Genomic DNA, 13,521 nt, shown 5'->3' with positions numbered 1-13,521 from the left:
CAAACTTACCGGCTTCACTGCCCAAGATGTTAAACTCGATCAAGTTTAATCTTAACTTGGTTTTGGTTTTTGACGGTTTCTGTAATGCGGGCACTCCAAAGCTGATCGCTAATTTAGGATTTGGGGTACCGAAGAACGTGCGGGCGCTGGAAATAAGAACCAGCAGACGGGAGGAGGGTGAATGTTGATAACGGTTACAGCACTGTGTAATCTTCCCGGCCGAGGGATCGGCGAGATCACACCGATCCGCCCTGGGGAGTCCCGTGTCCCGTTTGCAGCTGGAGGGAAGGGCGAGGGCAGAAGGCGGGAAGACGGAGGAGGAGGAGGTGGAGACCGGGCGGAGCCCAGTCAAGCAAGAGAGCCTTGGCTTCGCCTCCCGCCTCCTTCTCCTCCTCCTTCTCTCCCCGGCAGGTCCCGTGCGGGCGGGAGAGTCGGGAAAGAGCGAGCTGTGCAGCGCCGGAGCAATGGCCGCGTTTCCCGGTGTTAGCGGCAGCTGCGGACTCGCGTGGCCGCGCTCGCCGCCGGCTTCGGCTCTGGCTTGGGAACCGATGCTGGGGCTCCAGATCCGTTCGCGCTCGGTGGAGCAGACCCTGGTACCGCTCGTGGCGCAGGTAACGAGCGAGCAAAGGCGAGCGGGAGGCTCGGCTCCCGCGCGGTTATCTCAACCCCGATCGCTCCGTCGTTCTCTCTCTCTCTCTCTCTCCGGCTGGAGCCTTAGATTACCCGCGCGCCCTTCGCTTCCCACCCCCTCTTTCCTGAAGTCCTGATTTTCATTTCGGGTGCATTTCGATCCGGACTCACTCCGGATAGGGGCCTTAACAGACGGCTTCCCAAGGAAAGTATCTTCGCTTTACATGTTCGGTGGTTCTGCCCCACTCGCCCCCCTCCGGGGCGTCGTGACAAAGCTACCGGAGTTGGAGACTGATGCAGTGTGTGTGTGTGCGCGCGCGCCCGCGCGTGTTTAAAAAAGCATTTTAAAAGTAGCCTGGAGCAAGAATCCCTTTCTCTCTCCACTCCCCCTATTCCCCTCAATCTGCGCGCGCGCTTTCGCTCCCTCCGGAAAGAACTTAGAAGCGTCGCCCGGAACCGCGATTCGGGGAACGCGGGGGTTTGGCCCGAGCCCAAGTTGGTGAAATGAAAACCCGCTTAAAACAACTTGGCTTTCAGACTGCAAACGGGGGTTTACGGGTCTTCTGTCCTGTGAGAGAACATCTTGGAATTTCAGCCCGGCCTTTGTGCTTTGTTTTGGCTTTCTCTCGGGGCCCAGAAGTCGTGCGTAACTTTGTTTTGTTTTGTTTTGTTTTAATGCTCACCCTCCCGAACTGTAATCCTTGAAAGAATTTTGACTGCCTTCCGGAGGATTAGCAGCGCATCCCGCGCAGTCTTCGCTCGCAATCTTTGTAGGGGGAGGGAGGGAGGGAGGATATACATTACATGGATGTTACCTTAACCGAGGTCGATGCACGCCTCGTAATCTTATAAGGCAGCACTTCTCCTGGCTCTGAAAATCCAGCAAATTCAATAAGAGCAGTTCATCTGCAGCTCTCAGAACAGTTATTCTTTAAGTCGCCCCCATAGACTTTATAAATATAAAGTCAGAATAGAGACGTTCTGAGAAAATACTGGAAATACAATTGAGTATTGGTAAATCTGTGCCTTTGGAACCGGTAAAATTTATTTTCCAGTAAATGTATGTAAGTTTGGAATTTGTGAGCACACAAATCAAGGCTTGCCATTATGCAAGGGTTGAACTAGCTGAAGTAGTATCTTAATTATCTGCAGTTCTCATTCATTTCACAGGGAGCATTTTGATCGTCTTGGTTTAGTGGTGTCAGTGCTTGTCAAAAGGAACTGGGAAAGTCAGTCTGCTTCTGGATTTAATCCCTGTTCAGGCAGTACATTTCAGCAGGAAACTAAGAAGGTTGCTGAATTGCAGCATTAATTTTATTGAATGTTAAGTCTGTGGATGTGGACAGAATTTCAGGCATTTCAGTTGGAAGCCAGAATGAGTGGAAACTGGAAGAAAAAACTAGTAAAAATGTATTTGGATTTTACAGGCATCCTTGGTGAAGCATTCTTTTTAAAATTCTATACAGACTAATTGTTATTTTGGATGATAAACTACTATGGCTTTTTCCTGTATCAATTTATTTACAGAATGCATATAATATATAATGATTATATATTCTTCTAGCTTTATGGTCTGTGGTTAATGAGGGCAAAATGATTTGGAACAGAAGTTGCTCTGCTGCTTCCAAACTAAATGATGGTTAGACTTATTTAAATATTTTTAAAAATAATTTAACAAACTCATAGAAGATGCTGTTCCATTTTTTAAAGATTATCTTTCCTCATTTCCCTGTAGCTATTCAAAAGTTTCTTTATTGTACTTAATGCAACCCTTTTCTAATGGGCAACTTAAAAAGCAGCTATTTATTTGCCTACTTGCATGAGACCCAGTAAAAATATTGTAATAGTTTATAGCATTCAATGCATTCTGAAGCATAAAATATTTGAGAGTGAATTTCAGTGAGTTAAACAGGATAAGTGAACATGTTTTGCATTAAGATTTTGGAAGTGTCTGTAAAACAAGAGACACAATGTTCAATAGTTTAGAGACTGGCTTTGAAAAAATAGGAAATCAAGTAATATTGAAACAGGAACTGAAGTAATAGTTTAAAAGCTAACATTTAGGAGTATTTACAAGTAGTCCATTTATTCTGGTTTGACTACAGTACTGTATTAAATACAAGATGCATTAGAGATAATTTTAGACTAGAATTAATAAACCATTCTGTGTATATCTGACTAAACAAGTAATATGCATTTAGCTTTTCCAGGAACTCAAGTTGAATTTAAATGAACTTGTTCAGATAAAATAGAAGTACTGTATTTTTCATACTATAAGACGCACCTGACCATAAGATGCACCTAGGTTTAGAGGAGGAAAACCGGCAATGACAAAGAGAAGAGGCGGGGTTCAGCACTGTAAAAGGATCCCGCCGCCAGAGCCTGTATTTTTCACTCCATAAGATGTGCAGACATTTCCACCCACTTTTTTGGGTAAAAAAGTATGTTTTATGGAGTGAAAAATACGGTATGTGGATGCACAGAAGGCCAAACGTCATCATGAGACCAGTATAATTTTGGCTCTAAATTGCACAGAATAAATTTAGTTTTGAAATTGTAGAGTACAGGTAGTCCTTGACTTATGACCACAATTAAGCCCAACACGTCTGTTGCTATGTCGCAATTTGGGTGTCCTCCTAGACTCACAGCTAAGATTAGAGCAACATCTGACAGCTGTGGCTAGGGGGACCTTTGCACAGGTTCTCCTGGTGCACCAATTGCGACCCTACTTGGATCGGGAGGCTCTCCTCACAGTCACTCATGCCCTTGTCACCTCATGGTGACGCACTCTACATGGGGCTACCCTTGAAAAGTGTTCAGAGATTACAGTTGGTCCAGAACGCAGCCGCGTGAGCTGTCATGGGTGCACCTAGGTACACCCACATTACACCAATTCTCCGCGAGCTGCACTGGCTCCCTATTGGTCTCCGGTCACAATTCAAGGTATTGGTTATTACCTTTAAAGCCCTACATGGCTCAGGGCCAGGTTATCTTCGAGATTGCCTTCTGCCGCATAGCTCCCAGCGACCCCACAGGGTTGGTCTCCTCCGGGTCCCGTCAGCTAAACAATGCCGGTTGGCGGGCCCGCAAGGGAGGGCCTTCTCTGTAGCTGCCCCAGCTCTCTGGAACCAGTTACCCCCTGAGGTCCGGACCATCCCTATCCTATTGGCCTTCTGAAAAGCGGTGAAGACCTGGCTTTTCTGACAGGCCTGGGGCCGTTCTCGCTCTTGTGACCTGTCGAGATCCGGCCATGAATGGCGTGAATGAGTTTTTAATGTTTTTAATGTTTTTAATTTTTAATGTTTTTTTATAATGATTTTTAAAAATGTATTGTGAGCCGCCCTGAGTCTTCGGAGAGGGGCGGCATATAAATTTAATTAATTAAATTAAATTAAATTATGTCAAACATTTGTTAAGTGAGTTTTGCCCTATTTTATGACTTCTTGCCAGAGTTAAGTGAATTACTGAAATTGTTGAGTTAGTAACACAGTTGTTAAATGAATCTGGCTTCCCATTGACTTTGCTTGTCAGAAGGTCATAGAAGGTGATCACATGATCCTGGGACACTGCAACCATCATAAATATGAGTCAGTTTACAAGCATCTGAGTTTTGATCATGTAACCATGGGGATACTGCAATGGTCATAAGTGGAAAAACAGTCGTAAGTCACTTTCAGTGCCTTTGTAACTTCGAACAATCACTAAATGAACTGTTGTAAATCAAGTACTACCTGTACTAGATTATTATTATTATTATTTTTAAATTTGATTTATATGCCGCCCTTCTCCGGAGACTCAGGGCGGCTTACAATGCGTTAAGCAATTTGCCCAGATTTTAAATTTATATTAAATTGAATTATTCCCCTCACTGATCTAAACCTTTGCTATTCTTGTTATAATGCAACTGGTAAAAGAGGGGTGATCCTTCATACTTCAGGACCTACTTTATTGGATTTTGATGAAGATAAAGAAAAGGGAGATTCTGTATGAACTTCCACAGTGAATAGCCATTCTAATATTACTGCATATACTCCTAAAGCCAGTGTATGTCTTAATAACCTGTTGATTGAATTATCACAGTAGTCTTCCACTTTTATCTGATGTTTGATCTTTTTAAAATTATTACTGTTGTCAAATCATTTCCTCTTCTGCTGCAGATATTTGTAGCTGTTTCTTGTCTTGATTCTTTGCTGACCATTCATTATCTTTAGCTCACATATGCTTCAAGATATTTATATATGTGTGTGTGTGTGTGTTAGCTAATGTCTTGTTTTTATTGAGCATGGTTAGAAATGGTTGCCTCAAATGGGAGCTGAAATATTTGGGAAGAACTTACTAGTCTGTCAAGGTAGACTTTCTGTTGTCCTAGTCTGTATTTTATCATAGAAAAATTGCCTTGATGTTTATAGTGAAACAATAGGAGTCAATTCTGAGTATTTTCTTTTATATAGAGTAACTGTATTATTCTCAAAGACTTTTGAGGAGTACCGTATTTATTTTTATTTTAAAAACAAAGATGGTCTTAAATGTCTATTTTATTTTACAAATTCCAGAAATGACCTGAAGTACTTTCTAAACTACCACCTGTCTCCAGAATGGAAACAGTTGCAATAGAGCAGGGCTGTCAAACTCGCTGCCCGTGGGCCGGATGGGTCACACGCTGGCCGTGTCCACCCCTGGTTTAGTGAAGGGGGAAAAAGTTGCAATACATCACGTGACCACAATGTGTTGTCGCAAGTTTGACACCCCTGCAATAGAGGAACTAAGTGGATAGCTTGGAAATGTTTCTTTTTACAAAAAATGAGACATGCTTAAATTATTACAGTATTGTGATCTGAGCCTGAACAATATGTAGTGAAGAATCAAGGGTTGCATAGTGCTCCTTGGCAGTGAACAGCTTATGAGGAGTGGACAAGCTGTTGTGGCAAGAGAATACTCTTAATGTTTGAGAGAAGCTTGTTTTAAGGAAGCTGATGATACAATCAAATGGGTCAGTGATATAAAGAAGATAGCAGCAGATTTCCTATTTTTTTCTGATTTTTTTTTAAAAGAACATATAGAGTTAAGAGAAAGAGATGTGGGGCTATAACAATGGAGTTCAGGAGTGGCATTCTGCCTACAGATTTTCCATTCCTGCTGCAGAATTGCAGGCAGATGCTCAGGAAGGAAGAGTGTTTTGTTTTTCATGATATGTGTCTATGAAGACCTTGAGGTTTCAATGCCATCATGGTATTCATGAACTATTAAATTAATTTTCAGGCAAGAAAAATGTTGAAATGATTCCAGATTTATTTACAAAAGCATATTCTTATACTTTCTAACACAGAGATAAGCATCAAGTCTATGGCTTGTCTGTTGAGTATACATTCAAACCAATATCTCATTAATAGTTTTTTAAAATAAATTTATATCAATTGTATTGCTATAATTGTACATGACTGCACACTGGAAGATTGTAATTGGAAGGCTCTACGTGATTCATTATAAATAACTACCCAGAGGGCAGTTATTATACAATGAATACTGGCTGAGGCAAGATTATATCTGAAAGGATATTATCATAACTGCAAGAGTTAAAAGTAAAAAGCAGGCTATTCTTTTTGATTCAACATCAAGATACATAACTCAACATCGAGATACAAAACAAGATGAAGTAGTACAAGCCTGTGCAGATACAGTGAAAATATCTTCTATTTCTTTCAAGTGTGATACTTTTCAGTGGGCAATTTCTTGCATTTTTGTAATCTGAACCACTGAATTGAGATATCTTTACTTGGAAATGAGTCTCATTAAATAAAAGAACTTATTTTGTAGTGGTATTTATCTATGTATATGAATCAGCCTTAAGTGCCTATAATTATTGTTACAAAATATTGAAAATAGATAGTCTGTAAAATTGACTGAGAGATTGTTAAAAAGTATGGAGTGTATTGTGAGATGAGAGGGAGGGAGGGGGAGGGAGGGACGGGATTTGGAAGTGGGGTGGCAGGAGAAAAAATAATGCATATTTTCCCCAAAGAACAATCTTTTCTCAATCTACAATATAAACTGCCTTTGAAACTGTAGGGAGGGGCATGGAGTTAAAAAGGGATGTTCTGAAATCTCAAATTATTGATATGGGGATGTGATTAGTGTGGACCAGTCTTTTGGACCTTTTGAATTCAAGTTGCAGTCTACCTGTATCTCTCCCGGGAGCAAGTCGCATTGAATTTGAGTTGACATGCAGAAAATTGAACTGTCAGTCACATAAGGTGAATTTAGTTACCTATAAAAAACAGTTTAGCTACTGTGCCTGTAGAGAACAAGTGGTGCATAACGAGTGGACCAAAATCAACAATTTATAACATTTGGCATGACTCGTGCCCTAATCACCACAAGATTAGATTACTGTGGGGCTCTTTCCTTGGGGCTCCCTTTAAACATCACTTCAGAACTGCAGTTGGAGCAGGCATCCATTAGCTTGTTACAATCATATTCCAGCATCCGTAGGGGGCATTGTGCTGACTTTCAGTAGGTGATTCAAAGTTCCAGTTTTAACATTGAAAGCTCTGTTTGGCTTGGCTCTCAGTCATCCTCAGAACTGCTGTCTTCCTGTAGTGTCAGTTTACCTCGCATGCTCATTGTGAACAGGGATGTTTAGGGCGTCTCGTATTTATGTGAGAGAAGGGGAGAAGGGTCCTGGTAGTTCCAGTGACAGCCCCATTTGGTAGAATAGTCTCAACAGTGGTTTGTTTAGTATTTACTCTTTTATCTACCTTTTTATATTTATTTATTCATTTCTTTTATTTACAGATAGTCCTCAGTTAATTGTAATTGGGAGTAGGGTCTTTGTTATTAAGAGACACGGTCGTAAAGTGAAAAATCATGTGATGGTCAGAATGCTGCAAGGTCAGCATGGACTGGTCATAGGTCTCCTTGGCACCATCATAATTTTCAATGGCTAATGAAAAAGTGTCGCTGAGGATTATCTGTATTTAGATTTTTTAAAAATTTTTTAATGTTTGTGAAGATAAACTTTCCTGGAAGATCTTTGAAATCCAATTGTTGCTGCTATTAAGCTGTGTGATGTCAGGATTATATTTTGTGATTTGCCATTTTTTGGTTACTTTAAATTACTTTAGTAATTGTTCTCCTATTTATTTCTACTTTATTATGTGCTTGCTTTTAATTGTTTTGTAAAACCCTGAGAATTATCTGGTTATACCAGTCTGTAAATATATGAGTAAACAAATCAGTTTAGTACAGCGGTAGTGTTGTATCTTCTCAAAGGTACATTCCACTGTGCATGTGTACTGTTTGAATTATATTTTGTACCGTCTGCAGTCATAGCTAATTGATGTGCTTATTCTTGGGAAAAGGAATGTTGGCAACCTGTGGTGTATAATATCTTAAAAAATGGTCTGCCAATTTCTGGTCATTTTGGTTTTTAAAAACTTGGAGCTGTGGGGCTTTTTAGCTAAGCTTTTTATAGCATTCAGTAACTTGTAAACTCTAGGCTGAATCCTTCTTTTTAAAAGATTTGGTCTTAGCCTCTGAAAGCAAGATCTTTTTCCCATTTTACTCCCTAAAGTGTAAGAGAATGGTGGGAAGAAAGTAGAGAGTAGATACTGTATATAGAAAAGGGAAGAAAAACAAGAAATATATTTGTTCATGCAGTTTCTCTGAATGGACCCTGTTTCCCCAAAAATAAGACATCCCCCGATAATAAGCCCAATCAGGCTTTTGAGCACATGCGCTAAAATAAGCCTCCCCCCGAAAATAAGCCCTCTCTGAAAATATTTAAATGCAGAGCTGGAAATCAGGTAAGACAGCAAGAGGAATCCTATCTTGCTCCACGTGCCCCAAAATAATAAGACCTCCCTGAAAATAAGTCCAAGCGCTTATTTCGGAGTTCAAAAAAATATAAGACAGGGTCTTATTTTGGGGAAAACGTATGCATTGTGAAAGCACACAGAACAGAAGTAAAAGGGAATATAGATAGCATGTTTGAGAGTATTAAAGAAGACAGCAGGTGTCATGAGGTAGATGTCATTCATTTACCTTTTGTTTTGTTTTTTTGCTATGCTCCTCAGTCATGTATTCTAAGGTAGGAATTTTCAAACTTTTTTAGACTACATAATTCGTTAGTTTAAATATATATTGTACATACTGGAATAAGAGGCAAAATTCTAGTAATAAGAAAATTAGTGACTATGATTTAGTTTTGGTTTTGCCCTTAGACTCTCACAGAACATAGTTTGAAAAACTCTGCTTTAAGTGTGATTTTGCATAAAAGACATAAGAATCCTGAAAGGTACTGGCCACCTTTCTCATCCTCAAATTCAGTCAAGTCCCTCAATTCCAGGCCTGTAGATATGGTGCAAGCTCTGGAGTCATATTTGTTAATGATATCTTGATTTAACATTTGATGGTGCATCTGCATGAAGCCACGCTCAAATAAATTAATTTGGAAGCACTTTAGAATTGAAGCAGTGTGGTTTCAATATTCTTCTAGTAAAATAATGTCAGGGATGATTCAGGTGATGGCACCTTCTTTCTCAATGAAAGTAGGCATTGGTTTAAGACATGCATAATAATGTCCACAAATATCAGTCCAGATTCCCCTGAATCCTGTTGCAGTTTATTTTATTTATTATTTTATTTTCCTATTAAAGGATTTTTAAGGCACAGCGCAGGAAAGAGAAAACGACTTAAATTCCTTGCTCCCCCCCCCTTATTAACTCTTCATAGGTTAGAAGTGGGCAATCTGAGTGGGCATGTACCCCTTCTTTGCATTTCCCCAAATCTCTGCTGTCCATAGTTGCCAAAAATTGGTAACATTCTTTCCTATTCATTTTGCAATGGAAGATATGTGCAGACAAATACAGTGTATAATAAGCTTTGAAATGGTTTAACGTTAAACAAAAGGGGACCCTCGTCTTTTTCCTTTCTAAAGTCAGAAAATCTTGGATCAACTCTATATCATCACCTCAACCTCAGCCTTGGCCACTATTCAAGGTTGACTTAGATCAGGACCAGCTTCAGGTTGACTCAGCCTTCAATCCTTCTGAGGTTGGTAAAATGAGGATCTAGATTGTTGGGGGCAATATGCTAACTCTGTAAATTGCTTAGAGAGGACTGTAAAGCACTATGAAGTGGTATATAAGTCTAAATGCTATTACTATTGCTCTTCTTAGATACAGCCCCCTGCAATCAGAAATTTGCATATTCAAACAATAATCTTTCCTTGATATCCTTTCTGTATGTCTGATTTGTGCCACTCAGTTGCTGGATCAAAAAAAGGAGGGGTTTCCCTCTCCAAATAATAGGGGGTTTTTTTGTTTGGACATTTAGAACCTTAGAGTTAACATGCTATAGTTTACTGTGCAAGAGACGTTACTTTGCTCAGTTGCTGAGTGAGGAAAACTTTTTCATGCAGAGGTAATTGCCCTGAATTCAAAAGATGTTGGATGTGGTGCTCAGTGAATCGCCCCTCTCCCCCATGAACTTTGTTTTTCTCTAGAATTAACTGCTCCAATAGCCTTTGCAAAGTTTTTACACACACTCTCTCTCTCTCTCTCTCTCTCACACACACACACACACACACACACTCGCTCTCTCCTCACTATGTTTAGGAAAGAGACTGCCATTACAACTTACAGCATTAGTGGAAAGCTGTCTCTATGTTCAGACTTGCAAATACATAACTCACAGTGAAGAAAGCAAAAATTTTCTTTCTTGAAAGATGATGCTTCTGAAAGTTCTGTGGTCAGATTCCATGTTCAAGAATTATGTAGCTAACTTAATAGTTAAGATAATTGGCTGTAAAAAGTGTCTGAAGCCCTACAAAAACATTGCTAATTACTAATAAGACAACAATTTGAAGTAAGTAAGACACTGTACCTCCATTTATTTAGGTGTTATGGAATTGTAATGTATCTTGCCTCTGCTGTGCTGACTGATTGCCTTCTGTTATTATTGTCTTCCATGGGTACCACTATTAAGGACTAGCAAATACAATTACAGTACTGATCATGGCAGTGAAGATATGCTTCATCATACTGATGCTACTGTGTTTCCCCAAAAATAAGACAGCGTCTTATTTTCTTTTGACCCCCCCCCCATAAGGGCTTGGCCTTATTATCAGGGGGTCTTATTATTTTGGGGGTGCAGGAGGCAGTGAGCGTGGGACTAGATGTCCTGTTGCTGCTGTTGTCTCCTCTCCCTGTTCTTGGCACCAGCTGAGCAGCCCAACATGTCCCACCCCACCCCAATGGCAACAGCAGCCTGGCTGCTTCCCTTTCCCGCTTTCTCTTTATTGAGAGGGGTGGCAGGTGGGGTGGGGAGAAGTGAGATGTGGCTCCCTTTGCTGTCTCTTTCCCACCCCCCTCACCGGGCATGGCAGGGCTCCTGCCCCTTGCTTAGCCACCCGCCCCCTTTGGGGATGCAATTTGGGGATGGCAAGTGGGGCTGGCGAGAAGCGGGACACAGGTCTTACCTTTCAAGCTCCATCACTTTCCTCGGTATTGTGTCCAGGGAAACACGCTATAAAAGAAAACCTTGCAAGTTCGAGAAGTTTGATTGAACTCGTGAGAAGGTTTTCTTTTACAGCGTGTTTCCCTGGACACAACGGTGAGGAAAGCGACGGAGCTTGAAAGGTAAGATTTGTATCCTGCTTCTCACCAAATTGCCACCCCCAAATTGCATCCCTAAAGGGGGCGGGTGGCTAAGCAAGGGGCAGGAGCCCTGCCATGTTCGGTGAGGGGGGGGGAAGAAGGGACGGCAAGGGGAGCCACATCTCGCTCCATGTGTCTTGCTTCTCCCCTGCCCCACCTGCCACCCTTCTCAATAAAGAGACAGCGGGGAAGAGAAGCAGCCAGGCTGCTGTTGCCATTGGGGTGGGACGGGACATGTTGGGCTGCTCAGCCTGCACGAAGAACAGGAAGGGGAGGGCATGTCCCTCCCTTCCCCTCCCCTCCGGCCTCGCCTCCTTAACTCATTTTGGTTGCACGGCAAGCAACCAGAGGAAATGGCGGGACTGGCTACGCATGTGTGTAAGTAGTTAGTGGGGAGGTTGTTTTGCAGGGGGGGCTTATATTACCCTTATATTCCTTTTTATTCCATCAAGCGGGCTTGGCCTGATCTCTTCCCTTTTTAAATATGTAAATTTTAATCTGTTTTTAAATTATTGGGGTATTTTAATTTGTCTGGGCCAAAAAGTTTAATTTGATTTTATCGGGTTTTTAAATTTTGTGTATTTATGTATTTTATTGTTGGCTGTTCACCGCCCTGAGTCCTTCGGGAGTAGGGCGGTATACAAATCAAATAAATAAAATAAAATAAATAAATAAATAAATATTACCGCATGTGCTGAAAAGCCTGATTGGGCTTATTATCTGGACATGTCTTATTTTCGGGGAAACACTGTAGATGAGCAGAAGGCATACATACTATCAAGCATACATACTTGACTTCTGCTTCTGACTCAGGACCAGGTAGCATCTCCAGCTTCCCTGGAGGCAAAGAAAAGGCAAAAGAAGTCCAGTGTGACCCCCATCCATTGACTAGAAAAGGGGCAGCTGAAGTGAGCTTGATTTTCCCATCCCTCTAAGAGCACTTTGTTCCACCAGCCAAGTTTAGAAAGAGGTAAATCACTTTCCCCATGCGACCCCATCCAGCCAGAGAAGAAATGGTTTCTGGATATGTTAAGCCTCGGGAATCATGTGATTGAAATGATCTAATAAAGAAACTATGTGTATGATGCAGTGTCATAGACTTCATATTCCTACTTCCACTGAGCCAAACTGTGGAAATGAAGATAGATTAGTGTAAATATGAATGATATGTATAAAGTTATATGTGGTCCTATTCACTGTTCAAATTTTCAGTGTCTTCAGAGGAATGCAGGCAGCCTGTGTTCAGATTTGCAGGTTTTGAATATTATGCAAATACTTTCCCATATGAACATTTTTAGCATAAAGATTTATGGCATTCCATATTAAACATTCTCCTTAATATATTAACATGGATAGTAGCAGAGTGCTAAGTGACTGAAGTTGTTTTGTTTCTCTTGTTTAATGTGCTCAGATTAACTAAACATTTCCTTGATTTTTAACATAGGCTTAATATTTTAGGTATGCAGCTGAGCAGCAGATTTAACTCTTGGGAATATTAATATCCCTTGAAGAACTTGTAAAGACTATTTGAGGAATAAGCTCTTGATGTTTGAATGCCAAGGGTGAAGTATAATGAGATGTAGTTAAAATTAAATTATCAATTTGGACATACTGCATTACAGGCTTTCTGTCTTTCTAAGGAAAAATTATAGGCTAAACATCTAAATATTGTGGATTAAAATAATAGCTTTTTTTTCTTTATACTGTATACGAGAAGGATCATTTCTAAACCGTCTTTATAAAGAGAATCAAGAATTAACATGTAGCGAAATTCCAAAGATTCCTAGGTGTGTGTGAGCACATAAATCCTAAATGGATTCTAAGCCATGATTTAGTTTCCTTGAACAAGTGTTATGTGCTTGCATGAAATGTTGAGCTCAAGGGCTGTACTGTCTCTTGATTTGAACATTCCTCCCCCCTTTTTATTCTGACAAAAGGAATTTATTTCAACGGTCAAACTAAAGCAGATTTCATTTCAGTTCTGCAGATTCTTGGCTTGTGATTTTGGGTAAACCAATGTTGGAAAGTGAAACTATAAACTCTTTAGTTTGATAAATCATAAAAAAGATTTCCATGGATGATTTATTGAGCAAAGGATACTATTTCAAAATCATAATTTGCAATCTGCATATAAAAAAGCAAACCAGGAATCTGCAAATAAACTACTCGGTTCTAGTTTATCCATCTCCCAGTTGCATGGGAGGAGAGGAAAGGTGGGTGGGATAGAGTGCCAAGC

The 13,521-nt window shown here is 40.6% G+C and overlaps 1 protein-coding gene across 2 annotated transcripts in view; it reads left to right on the top strand.

Annotated features, from left to right (window-relative positions):
* The first annotated feature begins 300 nt into the window (after positions 1–300).
* CTNNAL1 (catenin alpha like 1) overlaps positions 301–13,521 on the top strand; it is a 66,136-nt gene continuing 52,915 nt past the window's right edge. The window contains exon 1 of one of the 2 annotated variants that reach the window (XM_034411845.3): positions 301–611. In XM_034411845.3, the coding sequence (XP_034267736.2) occupies positions 465–611 (147 nt within the window). In that variant the 5' untranslated portion in view covers positions 301–464. Of the gene's footprint in view, positions 612–1,030; positions 1,273–13,521 lie in introns of those variants that run through there. The other variant, XM_034411846.3, reaches the window with a different exon arrangement.

The sequence above is a fragment of the Pantherophis guttatus genome, chromosome 3 (genome assembly GCF_059756535.1).
Source record: "Pantherophis guttatus breed Tessera chromosome 3, ASM5975653v1, whole genome shotgun sequence".
In the NCBI taxonomy this organism is placed as follows: domain Eukaryota; kingdom Metazoa; phylum Chordata; class Lepidosauria; order Squamata; family Colubridae; genus Pantherophis; species Pantherophis guttatus.
Note: the sequence above shows the minus strand (reverse complement) of the source record. Positions and strands in the feature narration are given on the sequence as shown.